This window comes from Sesamum indicum, linkage group LG4 (assembly GCF_026168435.1).
Source record: "Sesamum indicum cultivar Baizhima isolate 11 linkage group LG4, ASM2616843v1, whole genome shotgun sequence".
NCBI classification, from domain to species: domain Eukaryota; kingdom Viridiplantae; phylum Streptophyta; class Magnoliopsida; order Lamiales; family Pedaliaceae; genus Sesamum; species Sesamum indicum.
In genome coordinates, this window is record NC_142660.1 from 1611428 (window position 1) to 1634535 (window position 23108).

The window sequence follows — 23108 nt, forward strand, 5'->3', positions numbered from 1 at the left end:
TTCAAGTAGGCCTGGGTCAAACCAGCCAATTTTTTTATTGATTCAATTCAATATTGGGTTAGATTAGCTCAATCCGGCCCACTGTGCACCCTGAGGACAACAGCGATTAAGGCTTGCCAGCCCATTGACAAGCCCAATGGGCTACTTCTAAAATTCTTCAAAGTTTAAATACTTTTGGGCCGATCATGAAGTCCAGCCCATTTTATAGTTCGTCTTCCCGCTCTTAAAATTTCAGATTTCGTTTCAAACAATTCGTTTCTCTCTCTGTGGAAAAAATTCCTCTCTCTCTCTCTGTCTGGATGGCGCCACCTTTCGTCTTCCCTCAAACTCTAACGTCTCTCGAGGAAGACAATGACTCCGACTACACGCGCCTCACCGTGCAAAACCCTTTCCCCATATCATCTCTCCGTCCGCCGGAGCTCGAAGAATTCGTGAAAGGTTAGTTCTAAACCCCAGCAGCATTCCGCCATTCACTCTTTCCAAGAAACTCCCACCAATTTTAGTGTTTTTTCGACGTTTACGAAACAGGGGTCTCCTTTGATTTGTCGGACAAGGAGTTATTCTGTGTGGAAGAGCAGGAAGTTTTTGATCGCGTGTATTCGTTGGTGAAGGGTTTTGCTAGCCTCAGCCCTGGGTGCAAGTTCAATTTGGTGGAGTCTTTGAGATCTAATTTAAGTGTTCTGTTACCCAATGTTGACTCGCTCTCACGTTCGGGAGGTTTTCTTTCACGGGATGATGGGCATGATGAGAATGATGTGCGTGGTGGTGAACAGTTGGTGGCTGATAGAGTGGCATCTCATCGCAATGCGTTTAAGATCTACACGTTTTTCCTTGTGCATATTGTGCTCATTGAGGAGTCGAGCTCCAGCTCTCTAAACAATGCAGCTAAAGTAACATATTTTCCTTGTCTGTTCACTAATTTCGTACACCAGTTGAATGACAATACATAATGGTGTAAAATCTGAGGGAGTTGGTATTACTAATTTACATAGTAGTTTGAGGCATGATGTTATATCTTTTCTCTATGAAATAGAATTGGTGCGAGAAGTAGGTTGTTGGGAATGCTAATGGTGAAGTAATATGCATCAATGCATTTCTGTGGACATATAGCATGCTCTTGGTTTTTTACATGCTTGTTCTGCTTATTCTGATGGGTACTTCTCCGATTATGCACTTCTAGCTTTGGCACTGCAGATGAACTTAAGATGAATATGCATCCATGCAAATAGTAGTCAACTGTGCCTGTAGTCCTGTAGCTGTTGGCATCACGCAAGCAGAGACGTTTATTTTACAGTTTATTATTTCTCTCAAAGTAATAAGTCATTTTAGTTTCTGGTTATTACGGTTGTAGTAAGTAGTAAGAATAAGTTTAAATGGGTGGTGATCTAAAGCATGATGTTTATCTATTGCTTCATTAGATAAGATTGGTGCAAGAGGTTCGCTGTTGGGAATGATAATGCTGAGGCGACATGGATAGTTGACACATCATTGATTGTTGACATGCTTGTTCTGATTATTCTGATCTTTAATTTGCTTATTATGGACTTATAGCTTTATCATTGTGGATGAATTTGCGTGAAATATCATGTATACAAATCGTAGTCAACCATTCCTGTAGTCCTATTGTTGTTGGCATCTCACAAACAGAGAAGTTTATTTGGCAGTTTGTCTGCTAAAGGAAGTTAGTCATTTTGAATTCTGGTGTTAGGTGGTGGCTTCTAGTCGGAAGAAGCAGCCCGTAAATTCATGGAACTGGGAACCTCAGAGGGGCCGAATAATGAATTTAATTTCCAATTCGTTAGAGATCAACCTATCATTGCTCTTTGGTTCATCTGACCCCGATGAAAATTACTTATCCTTCATTATGAAGTAAGATGTGAAGCTGTTTCTCATTTGTTTCAGAACTTATCAATGGTGATGATGATATCTGATCTGAAACATTGCTATATTTGTAGAAATGCATTCTTGATGTTTGAGAACGCGTTGCTGTTAAAAGATTCTGATGCAAAAGATGCTTTATGCCGTATAATTGGGACATGTGCTACGAAGTACCATTATATAGCACAATCATGTGCTTCCATTCTGCACCTGATTCATAAATATGATTTTGTTGTTACACATTTGGCTGATGCTGTTGCTGGAGCTGAAAAGAAATATGCTGATGGAAGCATGGCTATTTCCCTTATTAGGGAGATTGGAAGGACAAATCCCAAAGACTATGTTAAAGACACTGTTGGGGCTGAAAATATTGGGCGGTTTCTTGTGGAGCTGGCTGATCGACTGCCAAAACTGCTTTCGACTAACATTGGTTTATTGGTCCCCCATTTTGGTGGAGAATCTTATAAGATAAGGAATGCGCTTGTTGGGGTTTTGGGTAAGTTAATTGCAAAGGCTTTTAATGATGTTGAGGGTGAAGTTAGTTCAAAATCTACACGTCTTCGGACAAAACAGGCCATGTTGGAAATCTTATTGGAGCGCTGTCGTGATGTCTCAGCTTATACTAGGAGTCGGGTTCTTCAGGTATGGGCTGAATTGTGTGAGGAGCATTCTCTCTCTATTGGCTTGTGGAATGAGGTTGCAGCAGTGGCTTCTGGGAGGTTAGAAGATAAAAGTGCAATAGTCAGAAAATCAGCACTTAATTTGCTTATCATGATGCTGCAGCACAACCCTTTTGGACCACAACTTCGAGCAGCTTCTTTTGAGGCAACCCTAGAACAGTACAAGAAGAAGTTAAATGAGCTCACACCAAATTGTCCCTCCGAAAACCCAGATGGCCTGCAATCAGATATTGATGTTTCTTGTGGAGATAGTGGGGTTGAAAATGAAGAGTCTGAAGGGGACTCCAAGGATCAGGATAGTATGGCGGACAGCTGCTTACCTCATGTGGCAGATGGGACGCCTCAGGTGGATAATTCTGTACCAGATTTTGGGAATTTGGAGCAAACTCGGACATTGGTTGCTTCACTGGAGGCCGGCTTGAGATTTTCACAATGTATTTCTGACACAATGCCTACTCTTGTTCAATTAATGGCGTCTTCATCTTCGAGTGATGTGGAGAATACTATTCTTTTGCTCATGAGATGCAGACAATTTCAAATTGATGGATCAGAAGCCTGCCTTCGCAAGATGCTGCCTTTGGTAATGCCTTATCATGATCATCATCATGGTTTTTAAGTGTGATATAGTCGTTGTTATTCTCCAAGATCCTCTTCACTTTAACCAATTTTTCTAGCATGTATTTATTCTCATCAGTTCCTTGATTGGGAATGTAATCCCCATATGTCCTTGATGCCAACAGGTATTTTCTCAAGACAAATCAATTTATGAGGCTGTTGAGAATGCGTTCGTCACAATATATATAAGGAAGAACCCAGTGGAAACTGCTAAGAATCTTTTGAATCTTGCCATAGATTCCAATATTGGAGATCTTGCAGCTCTGGAATTCATCCTTGGAGCACTGGTATCCAAAGGTGACATAACTGCTAGCATGGTAAGCCCATTCTCAAAAAGATGGCATCTGAGGAACAGGTTGACTGTTATAATATTGTATCAAATATATATCTTAATGTGAGATGGAATTAAGGAATGTGGATTTCTATTTATGTGAGCTTGCCTTCTGGAAATGCTGAATCTATTTATTAACTGGATTTGGATGATTGATATTGAAACATGCTGTTTCCATGGCAGTTTGAAGATCCTATTTTCCCCATCTGACCATGTCGAAACTTGAATGTTTTTGCTGTCAATTTGAGAAATGAGAAATCTGAAGTAATGACTCTGGCGGAATTTCAACAATTGTGGGTCTATAAATCATATAAAATCATGTTTTCTTGTATAGTTTTACTTAATACTTTACTGACTCAGATAATTATCCCAAGGAATTCAGATCTGTTCTTTTTCTTCTTCTTATTCTAAATTCTCCTCCTTGATCATTCTCTCAAGTCTCAGCAGCAAATTTATTTTTCTGCACTTGTTTTTCTTGTCCAGTTATCAGCGCTGTGGGATTTCTTTTGTTTCAATATTAGCGGAACTACAGCAGAGCAAAGCCGTGGTGCTTTGTCAGTGCTGTGTATGGCTGCAAAATCTTCACCCACTGTTCTCAGCTCTCACCTACAAGACATTGTTGATATTGGATTTGGTCGTTGGGCAAAAGTTGAACCGCTGCTTGCTAGGACAGCATGCTTAGCACTACAGCGATTGTCTGAAGAAGATAAGAAAAAGTTATTGTCAACTAACGGAAATCGTGTATTTGGTATTTTAGAAGGTTTAGTTTCTGGATTTTCACTTCCAGAAAATATATGGTATGCTGCTGCAGATAGAGCAATAGCTGCTCTTTACACTATTCATCCTACTCCTGAAACAATAGCTGCGCATCTGGTGAAAAAATCCCTCAAGTCAGTATTCGATTCTAGCGAAGGAAGTGAAGTGCAACCTGACATGGATTCTGACAGATACAATGTCCTTACCAATGTTCAAGTTGCGAAACTCAGCAGATACTTATTCGTTGTTAGTCATGTTGCTATGAACCAGTTGGTCTATATTGAATCTTGTGTTAGGAAGATTCAGAAGGCAAAAGCCAAGAGAGAGAAAATGATTGCTGAGGACAGGAAACTTGATGAAAATACAGCATCTGATGCACAAAAGGTGACAAAGTTCTGATTATACTCTTTACATGATTATAGTCATGTTCTATTTTCACTACTTTGCTTTCAACTTTCAGTTTGAATTGCTCTTCTGATTTCGTGCAGGATGATAACATTAATTCAGAGTTAGGCCTTGCAGCTTCGGAGGATGCAATGCTTGATGGTCTAGCTGAAAGTGCAGAGAAGGAAATTGTTTCTGGTGGTGGTACAGAAAAGAACTTGATTGGGAACTGCGCGCCGTTTCTGTCTAAATTATGTAGAAACTTTGGTTTAATGCAGAAGGTGATAGCTCAATCTCCTTTCTATATTACTACAGATTATCTTGTTTTTTTGATATCTTGGAAATGAAAAGAGGTAATATGCTCAATTAACTCCCATGCCACAGAGATGCATTCTTGGAGTATATGGAGTGATGGAAATGTTAAGTGTGAATTTGTGCACCTAGTTAACTATCTAAATGGCTTTTTGTTTAAAAAAACTAAAAGGTGAATCACCAGCTTTGCTACTGAAGATTGATATTAGAGAAATACCTCTTATCAACAAAACAGGGTATTCAGGCAATTCATTTTGGATTGTGCATGATTAGCTTCTTCTGGTATTTTAGTTGCTTTCTTACTGCTTTTATTTTTGCATGCTAAATTTATGTGAAGAACTGACTTGAAATCTCCTGCTATTATAGTATCCTGAACTGCAGGCATCTGGAATGCTTGCTTTATGCCGTTTAATGATAATTGATGCCGAATTCTGGTAAGAAGGGGCTCATTGATTCCCATATGCATGTTTCCTTTCTAACTACATCACAGCCTACTCTAATTGTCATCTCATCTTTTTAAAGTGAGTCAAATCTGCAACTGCTTTTCACTGTTGTGGAAAATGCGCCGTCAGAAACTGTCCGTTCGAATTGTACCATAGCTCTTGGAGATCTGGCAGTTCGTTTTCCCAACCTATTAGAGCCATGGACGGAAAACATGTATGCACGTCTCCGAGATCAGTCGGTATCCGTCAGAAAGAATGCTGTGCTGGTTCTTTCTCACCTTATATTAAATGACATGATGAAGGTTTGAGGGACTGACTAGTCTCTGCTTGTTCTTGCTTCTGTTGATGTGATGTGTGGTATTGATTTTGACCATTAAATATTTAGGTCAAAGGCTACATAAATGAAATGGCTATGAGATTAGAAGACGAAGATGAAAGGATTTCAAATTTGGCCAGACTGTTTTTTCATGAGCTATCAAAAAAAGGTGAATGTATAGCATATTTTCCTAATATAGTCTGGCTTTATTTTCCCTGTTCTGTATCTGAGTAATGGAAAATAATCGGAACATTTCAACTTGCATTATAGGAAACAACCCTATATATAATCTACTTCCGGATATCCTTGGAAAATTGTCGTGCCAGAACTTAAAGGGAGAGTCTTTCTGCAACATTATGCAGTTTTTGATTGGTTCAATCAAGAAGGTGTTGTGCGTAGCTCCGTCTTTCATTTGCTATTTGCATTGTGTGTATAAGTTGGCTGAGCTAGTGGACTTTTCAGGATAAACAAATGGAAGCTCTTGTTGAAAAGCTCTGCAACAGGTTTACTGGTGTCTCAGGTAATTGAATCTCCCATTTACCAATTTGCTAACTAGTCTATTTTGTGATAAGCAATAAACTTGTCTCAGTCACACCCAAGATACAGATCTGATTATCATAAAACTTTGACCTCTCTAATTGTAATTGTATATCCCTTTGTCCTACTGGCTTGGTTTTGGCTCATATATATCAAATAGAATTAATGTTGGCCTACATCTAACTGAAAAAGGCTTTTCAAAATGCAATCGGAACCGTGAACCTTTTCAAAACTGGACTTCTGCTGTTAATTATATTGAGAAGCCTAAGTATCCAGATAAGCAGGAATTGCTTCTTATATCTAAACTCTTCTGTATATTAAGAACTTTATATGATTAGTTGATTTTTTATTTTAATGTGTTCCTACAGTGGCTAGTATTATTGAATAATGCCAGAATCAAGAGGAATTTATTTCTTGTGGTTTCTTCATCCATAAGCGAATGACAAGTAATGGTGGCTTGGCTTATTGTGTTCTTTTTGATGCAGATATCAGGCAGTGGGAGTATATTTCTTACTGCCTTTCTCAGCTAGCATTTACTGAGAAAAGCATGAGGAAGCTTATGGAATCATTTAAGGCATATGAACATGTCTTATCTGAGGACACTGTCATGGAAAATTTTAGAAATATAATTAATAAGGTACTCAATTTTGATGTGGTTTTACTCCCGCAATAAAAACTGAATCACTTAACTGTGTCACATTTTCACCATATTCTCTCAGGGGAAGAAATTTGCTAAACCAGAGCTAAAGTCAACCATTGAAGAGTTTGAGGAAAAGATCGTTAAGTTCCATAATGAGAAGAAGGAGCTAGTACTTACTGAAAAGAATGCTCAAGCGCATCAACAAAAAGTTCATAATTTAGGGACCTTTATGGTAACCAAGAAAGAAGCAGAGGGAAGTGGCGAATCTGAAATCACGGAAGGTAGGTGAAATTATATTTATGCCAGAAATGGACTTGATTTAAGTTTTTCCTTCATCTATGGGGGGTTATAGGGTGGTTGCAAGAGTAATTTCTGGTTTAGGATGCGAGACCAGTTGATTGCATCTTATCCTTGCTTTCTTTTTGTGAATTTTCTATCAAATTGGCTTGTGTTCAATGATGATAGCAACTTCGGTTTACTACATGAGGAGAGTTGTGGTGACCATTGTACTCTCTCTCTCTCCCTAGAAGTTTTATGATTGTAAAATTTCATTTCCTTATTGTTACAATTGGTTATGGTAATGTTGTAGGGTCCTGTGTAAATGAGAATCTTTAATTTGTTATTCGTCAGCTGTTTCAATGAGCTATTTACAATCTCAAATTTGAAATTGCACAGACGAAGAAGAAGCTGATAATTCAGTGGACAATACTGGAATTTTGCATTCAAAGGCAAACACTATCAAATCAAGAACACATTCAGACGCTTCAGGTGAAGTGACAGAGCTGGAATTGGATGAAGATGAAGTTCAATGGCCTCTTGTTCATCGAAGAGGTTATGCAGGCTTGAAACTCTAGTATGACTATTGGTATACCAAGGTTCAATTGTTGCTAATATGATTTCTACTTGGTGTTGCAGGTGCTTCTAAATCCAGGATGAAAAGCACCACAAGATCTCTAAAAGTTGAACCTGACACCTCCACTAGAAGAAACACAAGGTCAAAGAGAAGGTAGCTCTCTCTCTCTCTCTCTCTCTCACTCACGCTCGTGCCCGCGCTGCATGCATGAGGAACTCACAATTCTGTCAGTTTGCTGGCATTTTTGTCGGTCATTGCTTTTAAAGCATTACAAAATCAAGAAAATAATCCCTAGGCCATACTGATTAAAAAGCATAGACATGATTCCTAATTTTAGAAGATGGAGTTGCTGCTTTTAGGTCCTCTCACCCTGAAAGGACGAATGGCCAGTGAAAACTTCTTATCGTTCAAACATAACCTAGAATTAGTAATACTTTAGCTGCTATATTAACAGACAGACTTGAATTGACTGTAATTCAAAGCGCAACCGTGCATTTGAATTAGTCTCGACCCTTACCATCATCCACACCCTGGTTTTTCATTTGACAGTTATTTCAGTTTTTTCTGTCCCTAATAAGTCATGGAATATAAGCTTCATGACAATTTCTGTTTCGGGCAGAACGTAGCATTCCACATTTTCATGAAGAACGTTTAAATAGAGTTTCGTCATAATTGCAGGTAAAGGTGGGCGGTGGGAGGACCAAATGCTTCAGATTGTTTTTGAATGTCTTTGGGTTTTTTTTTTTGCCCACAGAATATATGAAGAAAGCTTCATAGATGGAAGAGTTGTTTCTCTTTTTGTTGTGTTGTGTGTTATCGTTGTCTAAAGAAGTTCCTTTGTATAGATTGATGCACCATTTGGCATGCATGTCAGACCACATTCAGCTCAAATGTAGTGTAATATATGCCACCAAGACATTTATGTAAAGTCGTGTAATGTAATGCAATGATGTTGATTCATATTAGCTTAGTTGGTAAGGTGAAAAACAGTAAGCTACCTGTAATTTCGAGGTCATTTTTTGGTTTATGATGCTTCACGCCAATCCAAATCCATTATCTAGTAGGATCAGGATATGTGGCTGTGGATAAAATATATTTTCTTAATGAATAAAAAAGAAAATCTTAGTATATAAACGATGAACAATTTAAAATAAGTATTCTTCCATAATAGTTGGAGAAAGGAAAAAAAACTACATGATAAGATATTCATAAACCAAGACACCAAAAGGGTTTTGGTTAATTATGTAATTAGTAATTAAACATATTCAATGTGTGTAAAATATATATTAAAAAAAACTTGATTATTTAATTTATAATTATATATTCGCAAAAAAAGTATTAGTTGAGATTTTTTCTATTTTTAAATTTAAGAATAATTACAGCTCTCTCCCTCGTTTTTTAAACTTCTGGCATTTATTTTTGTACAATAATATATTTTTTATTTATTCAAAATTTAATAAATTTGCTAATATTAATTGCAAACTGTAATGAAAATTTATATTTATCATCAATCAATTTATTATAAGGAAACAGAAAATTTGTGATTTGTCTAACCAAACTACTTGAAGATATAGATATTACACACATTAACATGTAAAGATGTATACATGATATTATACCTTCGTAATTCTACAAGAGTGTTTTGCGAAAATTTTATTTTTAAAGGAGTGATTTTTATAAAAAAAGTTGAAAGCTGTACGACATATATACCGACTGTATTACAAGCCGGAATTCTGCAATGGTTAGCTTAAATGGCGAATTGTATTTGTATTGGCAGGGAGAGGCAAGAGGCCAATGCAACTAGTAATTTATACAAATATTCAAGAAACATGATACCAATTAACTACAAACGACAACCGATGTAAGTCCCATGTAAGATTTTTTTTTCTTTTCATGAGTGTCCAATGTAAGAATTGATCTCACTCAAAAGAATTGAAATTTTCTTCTACCCTTTCTCCTCCGACGCAAATCTGCTTGCTAATAATTACAGTTAGCATGTGTTTAATCTAGGAAATGAACGTGCAAGCCTTTGCGCGCAAGTGTTGTTCCAAGTTTAGTACTACAGATTAGGATTACCATTGATCCTGACTAAATTATTACCTCACAACACACAACCAATGATGCATTAGTTTGAAAACCATGGAGCTTCTGCTTCTCTAGTTATAAAAAAACTATATACAACAGAACACTCTACAACCGAGTGACCCGCCCTGCAAAACAAAAACAAAAAAATCACGACAAGGACGGAAATTAGATGGGTTTGAGACTGCTTTCAGCAAATTTCTGAGAACTCGTAGTTCCGACTATAGCTATATAAGTTGTGGAATTTATGAGACTATCCCAGAACAGGTTCTCATATAATGCAGGGGGTGTAGATATTGTAAGACAAATTAAAGAGATCATAGTGAAGTTAAGAAGATAAACAGGATATATAAAATGGACTTCTTAGGAAAGAGGAGTACCATTTAAACTGTTGCTTCAATCACTGCCAAAATCTTCATAACTAAAGCCCTCTGATATAGTATCTAACCTCCTAATGTCTGTTCATAAGTAAAACAAAAATATTAACAAAATTTAACGTTCTTCCATAGGAGACAGAACATATCATTACGTATGTGAAAAACATTATTACCTTGTTGTTCTCTGATATGCGAGTCCAAGAAGTTCGCATCTGTTCCCAGGAATGGAGATCTGGAATAGCTCTCCAGTATATCTGAGGAGATTGAGTAAAACATAAAGATCATAACATGTAAAATGAACTCCTCATACCCAGAGTCTAAAAAGCTCCTTAAATTCCATGACATACACTCAGTCTAACTCACTTATTGCTTTCCTTTTTTCTTTTTTAGAGAAAGAGAGGAGGGCCAACCTGTGCTATTTGAAAAATCAGCTGTCAAGTCGGATAAACTGAAGTTTCGAGGAATCTGTCCCAGAAATCCAAATGAGTTTGTCTCGGGCTCCAATATATTCTCATTTAAGACTTGTGAACTGGATTCTCCACCACTAAAAGGAGAAATTGATGCTTCACCAATTGCATTACGAGGTTCAAGTAGATTGTTCTCGCCACAAAACATAACTGCAGAATCGCCTGCATAGGCACCTTCTGTTTTTATCATTCCCCCATTCAATCCTTGCATAATTCCTGTATTTGTGCTCTGAGCCAATAGCATGTTTGCTGGCAAATCAATCCTTCCACCATGACTGTTACTGACTGCAATTTGCATGCATGGCTGCATGGAAGATGTGCCATTCGTGTAAACATTAGGTATGGCACTGATGGTTTGGTGCATGTTTTCTGGCTTTATAGACTGAATAGCCGATTGTGGACCCTGGTAAGCTGAGGAGTTGTGAACTGCCAAAATATAACGAAAAAATTTATACTTGGCTGATTGTTAAACTTTAGAGTTATTAAAGTAGAACTATAATGACATAAACACATAGGGTCGAATATCCTATGGTAGCACCTGTTCAGCCAGCACAGGTTATAATGAATACACTTGCAGACATGCAAGAAAGAGTCTCCTGCATACGTAGCTATATAAAAAGATTTAAGAAAACAAAGAAATTTCAGCCCTATAATAATCTTGAATCTTTTGTTATTGCATCACCATAAAATTGAACACGAACAGCTATGCATGACATCTATTGTATGCACATCATCAGACGTCAAGAAAATGAAAACTAAAGATCCAAAAGCAATCACTGAGACCAGGTCTTTCAACATTTTGCCGGATGCATAAAGGACCAGAGAGTGATTCTTCTAGAACGAAGAAAAAATCACATGAAGTTCAGTGATAGAAGATTAGCTCAAGAGAACTCCAAGATCCAGTGTCATTATTTATTATCCTAATTCTAGTTTTCTTTGCTTCACTGAATCCAATACATTTTCTCCCTCAAGGAAATGAACCCTGCATTACAATCCCAATGAATCATTGGGCAAAATTCTACATCATGGGAAGTATGGATATTTCTGACTAGCACCAGCAAGGACCCAGTCAGCAAGAGGTTTCCTTGGAGTAATACTATAAACGATGCTTTCGAGTATTACTGGTGTAAGAAGAATTATTTATTAAGTCTTGCTCTGTAGTTTCTTCCCCAACCATATCAGCCCAACAACCCTCTCAAAGTATAACTACTGAGAAATACAAACAGAAGTAAAAGAGGACTTACTGCAAATCGACATGCCAAAGATGATTAACACCCAGAAAATAACTTAGCCCAAGTAAACGGGAACAAACAAAAATGAGGTTAACCCATACATACATGAATATAGTTGTGCCGACAAGTAGTTCATATATGTAGGACAGTAAGCATGACTTGATGTGCATGTCTTGATGTGCATAACCAAACATCTAGCAAAGTTACCTGAGTCATTCTCTATGAGCAATTACTATAAACATTAAAACCAGCTTACTTGAATGAATTTGAGATCCATTTGACATAGGAATGGAAACAACTCCCGTCTGACTTATTTGGCGCATTAGCTGAACCTGTCTCTCAAGCAACTGATTGAATCTCAATATTTGGTCCTTCACTATCAACCTTAGATGATATGCCCTGAAAAATTCCTGATTTTCTGCTTCAAGTTTTTGCCACACTGTAAGATGGTCAAGTGCTATTTCAGTGATTTTGGACATGACACCTAATAACAGAATAAAGAAATCAAGACTGCATACCCTAAGCTCATAAGTACAATCGATGGTTATGTGACAGTAATGTTATTCTTCTACCCACTACGAAATGCTAAGACCACATCAGATGTCAACTCAAAGTCTACATTCTGGATGAATAAAACATCTGATGGACAAAATATATCATCAGATGGCAGGTTCTTGCGCACCAAAGCAACTTATTACGACATGGATGACAGCCCAAAAGTATATGGAAATATACTAAAAAGAAAGTTTATTTTCCTAAAGTTTTGAGTAGAATGAGTAAAGCCAACAAACCTCAAAAAACACACATGAATGCCTGTCAGTTAACTGCTTGAAGCTAGAAAAAGATTACTTGACTACCTCAAGGGAAGTCATGGGAGATGGAGGGATGATGCTTGGAAGATAAGAAGAAAAAAGGAGAGAAAATTTTCCAACATCTATTATTCTATATCTGCCTTTAACAGGCTAAGATTTATCTTTGATGTAAAACGGACTGAATTTGGAAGCACATACAATTAAGACGCAGCGATTATGAATATGATATTCCTATTGTGGTAGGTATAAAGATCTTTTGATAAAAAACCAGAAGTCACAGCTGTCACTAGCTATGAGGAGAATAGATATTAGAAGACAAAGGAGAAGAATAACCAGAAATCGAGTTACCAAGTTCAGTGAATCCAGGCTCAATTTTGGCCTGGTGTAACAGAGTACTGACGACTTCCTTCTGGCTCATGTAAAGCTGAAGGCACCTTTCTATAAGATTTTGAACCTGATACCATGGAAAAGAACAAGGTTTGGTAATAACGTCAGTGAAGACATACAAAAAGTAGGAACTGACATGGGCAACAACTACTGATTCCTATTAAATTTGAATGAAAAACACAGTCATCCTAATTACAAAGGCATGATTATACCCTTATAGGCTTATACACCAGATTAGGCAAAGAGAACAGTAAACTTCATAAGCCCACTGCTTCAAATGCTAAGATCAAACCTAACTAGAAAGAATCCATTCTCAGCATTGAATACTTTCAAGGGATTGCCATCTCTTACATAACTTAAACTATTATTACGTTCATGCTGAGCAACTACTAAGTTTCTCATGACTTTTTGAACCCTATGTAATCATTATCTTGATAAACAAACCTGCGGCCATCTACTTCCTTAGCTGCTCATTTACGAGATAAGTTTGACACCAGACCAAGCTTGGCAGAACTTCATGCTCAATCTATTCAATAAGAAATTTTGAAACTTTAAACTAATAATATGACATAAATTATAAAAAAGTACAATTTCCTAAATCCTTACTACATATTAGATTGTCGAAGGAAAATTTCATCTTGGATTGGACAATAAAAGGAGGTTCTTAGTTTTATATAAGAAGTAATCAGATAATTCAAAAAGGTAGAATAGCAATTAATATGAAACAGATATTAATAATAATTTACTTACTAACTATTTAAAAATTCAAAAATGTTGCAAAGCAAGCGTGCATTAATTAAACTTAAGCGTAGAAATACACAACTTTGTAATTAGTGTACTAGTAACACAATTAACAAAGATGAAGAAAATATTCATCCGCTTATGTAAATATTTATATGTAATTTGGTGTGATATATATCTACTAAACTAAAAGAAATGAACAAGTATAAAAAACTTTAGTAACTCTTAGATCTTGTTATTTTGGTAAATCTTATTTTGAATTAAATTATATAATAAATTAATTGTAACAATATATAAATATTAAAAGATACATTTTAGAAATACAGTGTGAGTGTTTATGAAAATAACCATTAAGAAATTATGATTAAAATTCTTACATTTATAAACGAGTTTTTCGAAATCAATCAGTAGTTGCTCTCACTTGTTCACATATATATATACAATATCAAAGAAATATGCATAATATTTCAATTGTTATCATAATCATTGACCCATTCATCTTGTAATATCTTTGTATACTAGAAATTTGAGAAACAAATACAACTTTCACAAGTTAAATTTTGACTGGTGGAAGATGTCTTGATGGTTGCCAATTTCATATCATGCCACTCCCCACTAATATAAAATCGATCAAAATAATGGCAAGCGATTGTGAATTAAAAATCTGAGTGAAACAAAGATAATCTTTGAAAGGATTCACCTAAACAGCAAGTATTTAACCCGTGTTAGAAAGGACTCTAGTCGTGTCCCATCCATGCTTAGTTGCAGATTCAGACTCATGTTTATCCTCAACTTTAACCAAATAAATGTGCAGAGACAATTATATAAATGTCTTCCGAAACAAGAGAGCCTACTTGGACGACAGAATAAAAGCATATTGTAAAGAATTTTAAACAAGTTACACCAATAACTTACCAACTGTATATCCTGTAGGGAAACTTTTCTAACTTCTCCATTAGACATTTTGGAAGTGTCGCAACAAGATAAATACAACTTTAGCTGGTTAATGTATCATGTGAGAACAGCTAACTGCAGAATACGTCAACTCCAATATTTCTTGTCAACCCAAATACCGAGTCTAGCCTGGTATTATTGTTCATTAATCCAAAAGTTAAGTTAGTCACAAACACTACACCCGAACAGCAAAGAAAAAGCAGCTGGGGCAAGTACAAAGATTAATGGGAACTTTCTCTACGTGCATGAACAAAAGAATAATGATAAACATAACACTTTGTCAATCATGTTAGCCTATCGGTTATTTTCTTCTTATGGTGACAACAATCTTCATACAGGACAAATAGTTTATTTTCTAAATGGGAAGCAAATTAATGCTCAACTTTTATCTGCCTTTCAGTACTTTTTTTAACTTTCTTTCTCACCTTTACTTCTTTACAATTCATCACGTCTCTTTCTGAGAGGCATCACTTCTGTGTTAATGGAACTTTTACCACTACAGTCTAAACTCACAAGTCAACCAGGCTGTAAGGTTTTCCCCCAAATAATGTTTCTGGCTCCCTATTCCTCCATTTCAGAGATTCATTTCTTCTTCATCCTATTGATCCGATTTCAAAAAAATATATCATTTGCCTTATTCCTTTACCTAGCAATCATATAGAATTAAAAAAGCACCAAAATTTCTCAAGTTTTATACCCTTACAATACATTTTCTCCTCATGTAGAGATAAATTTTTTTGCGAATTAAAGCTTCCCTAAAACACACACACACAAAAAAAAAAAAAAAAAAAAAAAAGCACACACACCTCTCTGACATGCATCTCTATTCAGCTTATGCTATAGCCTACATAAATAAATAGCATTCAAAATATGGTATCCTCATGTCCTATTTGACTACAGCTTTTAGCCAATAAAAATCAAATAAATAAGGAACAATAATTCCAACAACCACCAAAAAAACCCAATCCGCCATCACCGTAAAATTCCAATCTTTAACCAAGATCAGGCCAGCCCTTCGAACCTTAGCTGTGATCACACCATAAAACAAAAACCCACCAATATTTAATTACCATGATAAGTTAAAAAAAAAAGGCATTGCCAACAGAAAGATCACGCCAAGAGAAGCATTTAATCACGCAGAGGAAAGTAAATGAAGCAATAAAAATAAAAAACGTCCAAACAAAAATCATAAATTTTGTTGAATTCATTCATCCGCTTCACCTGAAATTCCTTGGCTTTTTCTCCGGCTGCGAGATTAAAGAGAGAATCAATTTTCTGGAGAGGGATAAAGTGATGGACTGCTACAACGGGTCGCGTTCCCCATGTACTTCAATGATTTTCCCAATTCCAGGACGATATTCGTTGCTCCCGAAAAAGGTACAACTTCTAATCCACGACGTACAACATGTTGATCCCGGTCGCCTCTGGCACTAAATAAGCCCCTCGACGTTACCCATAAAGGAAAATCCACGACCGCCACATCAAACTTTCTACCCCCCAACCAACGTACCACCTTTCATTCAAGACGTACAAACTTCCACTGCTGGAACGTCAAAAGCAAACTTAAGCGGGCCCCGCCAAACGCATCGCACGGGTGATAGAGACCCTTTGCGTTCTGATGGATGAAAAAGGCATATGGCTGCGGTCAATCCGAAGGTCAAAATTAAAAGTTGGTTATTTGTTAATTAATTATAGAAAATATCTTAATTTAAGGACTTAATCCCACTTCTGGAAAAGTAAAACTGTGTAATCTCTTTAAAGTTATATAATTGGTGGGCCAAAATCGTATCATGCATTTATCCACTTGTAATTTTTATACCACAATTTGCCTAAGAGAATCTATTTTACACTATTAGCTTTGAATACAAGATTATTATTTTTATAATGGGATGGGAATTTTCTTTTTCTTTTTTTTTCTTTTGTTGAGGTTTGATCTGATTATTGGATGGATCGAGCTAAAACGAGATTTAATTGAATTGAACACAAATTAAGTTTGAAGAATATTTTGATTATTTGAGAAATTAACGTATATTTGCAACACGTCACATTAGATAAGGAGGTTACATGACTTATAAGCCTTAAAATTTCTCTACTAGCAATGTGTTTTTTTATGGAAAAATGGTAAGGCTCAAACGAAATTAAAACAACGTGCATTAGGGCAACAATCGAGTCGCATGTACATCATTTTACGTTGTTTTGTGCAACGAGATTATGTACCCCTCCTAGATTCTTGTTTTGAGATTGATGATGCTTCCAAATAGGGTATAAATAAGAAGTTTGAGTGAGTTATAAGCCCAAAAGCCCCCTCTCCCTAGCAATGCGTCCTTTTAAGACGGAATCTATGTACTAAAAAACGGACAATACCTCACATAATGGAACACCAATCACATTGTACTATCGATCATCAACGAACAAAAAATTATTCTCAAACATGAATTTTTTCTATTTAATAAATCAAATTTAGATGAATTTAGCCATCATATTTAAATTAAAAATTAGATAATTTAAATTTACTTTCTGGGCTTTATTGAAATTATGTGATGAAAATACAAAGCACCCATACTCCTTCCAATAATGCATTGGTGCAATAGAGAGTTGTCCCACTTTCATTTTCAATAGAAAAATAAGGACTTTAATACATTTTTATTTAATTAATTAATGTACGGCTATTCATAATTTTCAATCGTATTATTTTTCATAAAGTTGCCCCATTTGTTAGTAAATTTAATTAAGTTTTAAAATGTCATTAGTATTATTATATATAACTTAGTGAATTTATATAGTGTATTTAGATATTTCTATAATTATTTTAAAATAAAGTCTAAGAGCTTATAAATTTTAAAATTAATGTGTAATCACTAAAGCTAATAATTTTACTAAAATAACCCCTTAACTTTAAAGCATTTTGAAAGCGACAGTTGTGTTAGTTATCCGGATGAAGGAGAAATAGGTAATTTGGACCCACAAAGAAATTGTGGGCTTTAGATTTGGGCCGATACCCATATAAAATGTACATGGAAGGCCCAATACACGACACTATGTCCAGATGAATTTTCGTAACCTCATTTTGAATTTGCTAAACATTTTTCATTTGCACTATCATACCCTCTAAATTTAATTTGTGAAATTCTTTGGGGTGGGTAAAACTGTCATTAAATGGAGTGAAATTGCCTTTCTTTATTTCATAATCTATTCACAATATTTAGTTCATTTTTTATTGTAACTACAACACGCTGTTTCTACATGCATATAATAAATATTTTTTTATATTTTAAAATATATTATAAATAAGAATAAAATATATTAATTAAGCAGTTAAATTAATGTCCTCTCACGAGGCGCCTTCCACAAAGCGTACTGTGTGGCTAGTAGTCCGGTGACTACTTCCGCCAATCTCAACACACACTACCGCTCGACACTAACGCAGCGAGCCGACAGGAATCACAATACGAAAGCAATAACGCAACGACATCAATTCGAACGCACAATTTCAGAAAGTAGATTGCATTAAACTGAAAAGTGCAAATATAATGATCAATGATGCTAGAGCAAGGGGATCGCCTTGAAGGAAACTCTAACACGTCACTAAGCCAAGCTTCTTATATTCATTCCCCCCTATAATAGGCTTAAAAAAATAAATCCTATTGAAAGTAGTAGATATTAAAATAGCTGAAAAACGCAGCTTAGGAGGCATACCGTCCCCTGAGCAATCTAAACAACAGAAAGCAAATAACAAAGCAGTAAAAGACCAACACCTAAGACTTTAAGACTACGAATGTTCAGCGTCGGTGAAGGTTGAGTGGTCGGCCATGTAGAACGGTTGAGTGGCAGAAATGCGCGTCAAGGATGTCGAGTGCGTGGGCGACCCTTGAAATTCTCCCCCACCTGAGATAGCGACATCCCCGGTGCTAGGGAAGTATGGTAAGCTTCAACAAGGGGTAGGAACGCCTTTAGGTTCGTTACTCGCTCCCAAGTGTTCTCCTCGCTGCTGCATCCCCTCCATTTCACCAAGTACTCTGTTTGGTCTCTCTTCGCGATACTCATCACTCGGTGATTCAAGATTGCTTCAGCCACCTTCTCCTTAGTCTTCGTCAATTCAAGCTGCGGGCGGCTGGGTTGATTGCGGGTGTCGTCCTCCTTATTTGCTGAATATTTTTTCAATTAGCTTACGTGGAAGACGTTGTGGATTTTTCACCAGGGCGGCAACTCCACCTTGTACGCCACCTTCCAATACGCCTAATGACAGGCAAAGGGCCAATATACTTCTGCATCAACCGAGGATCTCTCCCCACTGATGACTTTGATAATCTCGGATCCAGGACCTTCACCAGCACCAGGTCTCCCGCATTGAACTCGATGAAGCGGCGATTCTGATCTGCGTACTTCTTCATCCGCTTTTGAGCTTTCTCCAGGCAACTTCTAGCGATATCAACGTTCTGCTTCCACTCCTGAGAGAAACTCCGAGCAAGAGGAGATCTCACACTTTGCGGGGTATCAAGAGTGTGAGGAAGGAGCGGCTGTTGCCCAGTAACGATTTCAAAAGCACTCTTGGGAGGTTGAATAAGTCAATTGCCTTATCAGTTGAAAACTATTATCTATGGTACATCTTTTCTTTATAATATTGCAGATGAGATGGAGACGAATGCCAATTGGATATTAAATAAAACTGCAAGATAAAGAGAGTAATTATTTGAAAATGGAAACACAAACAAACAAACTCGGTCGGTACGAACGTGTCACTTTTAATTATACAGTTTTAAATTTAATTTATTTTATTAATGTCAAAATTTGTAGTAATGGATAGTCTGTAAATACCCTTATTAGCAATATCCAAAAACTTGAGGATGAAGAACACTCTTTTTTTTTTTTTGTTCATTTTAATATTTTCCACTAAATTAGTAAATACAAAATTGGGTGGAAAATTTCTAATGCTAAATGTGTACAAATATGTTTTTCATCATGGAAATGATGAACCCCTCATTCCCTTCCAACCCCTTTACCCCACTGTACATATATCTCTTCCTGTTGTACTAACCTTAATTAAGAAAAAAAATTAAAAAAAAAGGTAAATAAAAGGTCTTAAATAAAAATTAAAAAAAAGGATTATTTGGTAGTGATTAATTGGACATGACAGTCATGTCATTGTATCTAGGCCTTGTTCTGTCTGGTGAGAGGCCTTCATCCATGGATTTCCTCTTGTTACTACTGTTGTTATTGGACTGTGATGTTTGCTGTGGCTGTGACTGTGACTGTAATTGGGTTTCTGTTGATTCATTGTTGTCTTGCTTTTCCTGATTTTCAGGCTTTTGAATAATATCCTTGCATATGGATTTGGACTTCATAATATGGGGCCTAAGCTTGTTCACATCTGATAACCTCACTGGCTTCAGGATAAATTCCTCTGCTCCTTCTTCTAAGCACCTGCAAATATCATCAACCAATCATTACCATCCATCAATTCACCCTAATTTATCCCCCAAATTTTTTTTATGTAAGTCTATTTAAGCCGTTCTACAATGAGTTGAGTGCAGATGGCCATCCACATAAATAAAGGTAGATGATTTTCACTTTTCATTACCCAACTCATTAGGTTAAATCAAGAACAATCACAATCGTTCATGCATAGTGAACTCCACATGAGCGGTTGTGATTGTCTAGTAGACTGTTTTAAATTTTCACCACCCACCCCCTAATTGATTCGATCAAATTCGGAACACTGATTACTCATGTTCGATAAATCTACATGAATTTTTGCAACTGTTTTAAAATTTAAAATTAACTTCAAGTGAAACTGACTTAGCTACTCCGTTACGCATCTTGATCCAATGGCAACCATTGCATCCACTCCATCAAGAATTCAGTTGTTGATCACATAATATACCTAAACCATATCCTATTGTGTGAATGTAAGAAATCCATTATTTACCTGTTGATTCTTGAAGGGACATTCTCAGATGACATAATGACCACAGGTATGTTCCTCAAAAATGCAGATTCCTGTCAAACAAAAGCAAGCAAGCAAGCCCACATGTTTACTAATACTGTGGTTTTTAAGGTAGGTACACTGATAAATGATCATACATCATGCTTGCCAAATATTTATTACAATTTGCAAGTAGGTTGCTACTAGGGGAATATTTATCGAAATCAGTTTTGGCCGAACTAAATTGATTGCAAAGTAAGTATAATAAATTTGTTATATAATTGATTATTTTTTGAAACTGTACACCAATTATATAATAAGTGTATATTATATTTATCGTATAATTAATTAGTTCAAATTCGACTAAATCGGTGGGAATTAGAATTTTGAGTTGCTAGTAAGGAGAGAGAAGAATAGAATGAAGAAGCAAGTAGAATTAGTCAATGTCACATCAACATCTTATTACATAAATTAGGTAGGGGGAAAGATTTTCAAAGATTTTTGCAAAGATTCATGTTCATCTCAAGAAAAGGACCAAATCAACCTGACCTAACAGTTTAGGACACATCAAATACCAATGATGTAATTTTGATATAAACATAGATTGCAGGGACAGAAATGAAAAGATGAGAATACCTTCATTTTCTTGAGCAAATCATAGCCTGTCATCCCAGGCATACAGTAGTCTGTAATAACAAGATTCACTTCCACCTCCTGTAATAAATAACCAGTTAGAAAAGAAAACAAACAGAATGACAACCTAAATAATGTAAAAAAAGAAAGAAGGAATGAAAACATTTTTTACCTGATGATTCTTGGGAGAAACAAAGGCTTCATTTGAGTTGTTTCTCTCATCATCATCAACATCAACATCAACATCATCATCATCATCATGCCAACCAAGAAATTCCAAAGCTTTGCTACCAGAATCAACGGTGGTGACTGCAACAACAAATTCAAGATATTAATCTCAAAAAAAGAAAATGGAAAAACCATTCTTGGAATTGTTTCAGCCAATGAAAGCAAGCACCTTGGAAAGAAGAGGTCTTGAGAAGCCTCTCAATCAGCTTTCTGTCAATCAAGCTATCATCAACGGCTAGAACATGAAACTGAGCATCTGCTGCTGCCATCCCCATTGCACTAGAGAAAAAGGAACGAAGCAGAAGGATTGATGATGGGAGGCAGAAAGAAAAGTATGGTGAAAGGAAAAAAGCTTGCGTCTTTTTCTATAGAAGGGGGGGGGGGGGTAGGGGTGTTGTGTGTGTTGTCTAACAGTTGAGGAGGGAAGAGAGAAATGGAGATGGGGTATGTATTCAAGTCAGTCCCACAAGGCACAAAGCAAGATCCGACCAGATTTTCATCCAGAGATTTCTCAAAATTTTCCAACTTGCACTTCTATTACAAGGCAAGCAATATAAGTAGTATAAAAATGTCGTATTGTACTATACAGCAGCAAAGAATAAACAATAGTGGAAAATCATAAGTAGTGAACATGGGTTCATACTCTTAATTAAGTGGGAGGAGTTTATAGTAATTATATAAGAATTATAATACTTTTAACTATCATTTCTTGAAAATTATTTTCTTTTATAAGTAATTCTTTATTCATGCATATTTAAGGTCTATTCATTTTCTTAAGTTTGATTAATTAATAATTTTATTATTTTTTAAATAAATATAATAAGTATTGAAATTATGCATACGTATTAGATGTACTTCAATCATTTATATATATGTGTGACGTGGCATGCAATTAGATCGGTGCTTTATTGCGTGAGATATTGTCAATTTTGACATCGTATGAGTCTCACGATTTTGTTTTGAAAATGCGATTCAATAGGGATAAGAGTTCTAGGGCTTATAAGCCGCTCAAACATCTCGTCTACAACCAATGTGAAAGGTTTGTTTGTATCATCAGGCCCAGGATCGATGAGGGGCTTATGGATAGGTGTATGGTATCGTTCCCATAGACATCGCCAAATAATTTAGCTTGCGACTCCACCGATGGTCCGTTGCATGAAGTATTATAATTTTGACTAGCTATGAGACTCATAATTTTTATCTCGAAAAATCATTCTATTATTAAAAAAAAAGTTTCGAATATTGTAAATTGCCTAATATGAAATTGCACGTGCAATGAATTAATTCTTGGTGGGATTTTGGGTTTTTTAGGTGTCAAGGGAGAAAATTGAAAAAAAGAAAAAGAAATGAAGAATTTTTTTTTTGGGGTGGGGGGTGGGGGTGCCCACCAAAATCCTCACAAGAGATACAGGTGATGTCAGGGTTGATACCTTTTTCCTAGTGTGAAATCATGTGCTCTTACCATATCTTGAGCAGGTGGGGAGAGGTGCAAAGAGAGGCCATTTTCTTTTGATTCCTTTTAAGATT

General features: G+C 36.1%; 4 protein-coding genes across 13 annotated transcripts; 1 reads left to right on the forward strand and 3 right to left on the reverse strand.

Annotated features, from left to right (window-relative positions):
* Nucleotides 1–247: 247 nt before the first annotated feature.
* On the forward strand, nucleotides 248–8710 carry LOC105159890 (binding protein). Of its 3 annotated transcripts, XM_011077102.3 has the most exons (17): nucleotides 248–438; nucleotides 529–890; nucleotides 1709–1869; nucleotides 1956–3138; nucleotides 3299–3490; nucleotides 3988–4644; nucleotides 4749–4925; nucleotides 5323–5390; nucleotides 5479–5701; nucleotides 5785–5884; nucleotides 5986–6101; nucleotides 6178–6235; nucleotides 6738–6889; nucleotides 6972–7173; nucleotides 7568–7723; nucleotides 7808–7898; nucleotides 8424–8710. In XM_011077102.3, exons 1-17 carry the CDS (start codon nucleotides 300–302, stop codon nucleotides 8425–8427), a joined length of 4041 nt encoding a protein of 1346 aa, XP_011075404.1. In that variant the 5' UTR covers nucleotides 248–299; the 3' UTR covers nucleotides 8428–8710. The 3 variants fall into 3 exon arrangements, with proteins under 3 accessions (XP_011075404.1, XP_088736271.1, XP_088736272.1); XM_088880145.1 differs by lacking the exon at nucleotides 8424–8710 and having other exon boundaries at nucleotides 7808–7902; XM_088880146.1 differs by lacking the exons at nucleotides 248–438; nucleotides 1709–1869 and having other exon boundaries at nucleotides 748–890.
* An 824-nt stretch (nucleotides 8711–9534) lies between these two features.
* Nucleotides 9535–16245, reverse strand: LOC105159892 (histidine-tRNA ligase). 8 transcript variants are annotated; one of them, XM_088880127.1, is made up of 10 exons: nucleotides 16019–16245; nucleotides 15774–15823; nucleotides 14759–14926; nucleotides 13547–13628; nucleotides 13064–13169; nucleotides 12160–12387; nucleotides 10615–11097; nucleotides 10378–10458; nucleotides 10208–10285; nucleotides 9535–9955 (listed from the first exon to the last, which is right to left on the reverse strand). In XM_088880127.1, the coding sequence occupies exons 5-9, from the start codon at nucleotides 13131–13133 to the stop codon at nucleotides 10224–10226; spliced, it is 924 nt and encodes a 307-aa protein (XP_088736253.1). In that variant the 5' UTR covers nucleotides 13134–13169; nucleotides 13547–13628; nucleotides 14759–14926; nucleotides 15774–15823; nucleotides 16019–16245; the 3' UTR covers nucleotides 9535–9955; nucleotides 10208–10223. The 8 variants fall into 8 exon arrangements, with proteins under 8 accessions (XP_088736253.1, XP_088736254.1, XP_088736250.1 ...); XM_088880128.1 differs by having other exon boundaries at nucleotides 12160–12342; nucleotides 16019–16243; XM_088880124.1 differs by lacking the exon at nucleotides 13547–13628.
* Nucleotides 16246–18963: 2718 nt separating this feature from the next.
* On the reverse strand, nucleotides 18964–19809 carry LOC148788237 (uncharacterized). Its single transcript, XM_088879626.1, has 2 exons — nucleotides 19798–19809; nucleotides 18964–19344 (listed from the first exon to the last, which is right to left on the reverse strand). The coding sequence occupies exons 1-2, from the start codon at nucleotides 19807–19809 to the stop codon at nucleotides 18964–18966; spliced, it is 393 nt and encodes a 130-aa protein (XP_088735752.1).
* LOC105159893 (two-component response regulator ORR9) lies at nucleotides 19643–22102 on the reverse strand. The gene is made up of 5 exons (XM_011077105.3): nucleotides 21751–22102; nucleotides 21526–21662; nucleotides 21357–21434; nucleotides 20724–20794; nucleotides 19643–20218 (listed from the first exon to the last, which is right to left on the reverse strand). Exons 1-5 carry the CDS (start codon nucleotides 21854–21856, stop codon nucleotides 19915–19917), a joined length of 696 nt encoding a protein of 231 aa, XP_011075407.1. The 5' UTR covers nucleotides 21857–22102; the 3' UTR covers nucleotides 19643–19914.
* Nucleotides 22103–23108: the final 1006 nt, after the last annotated feature.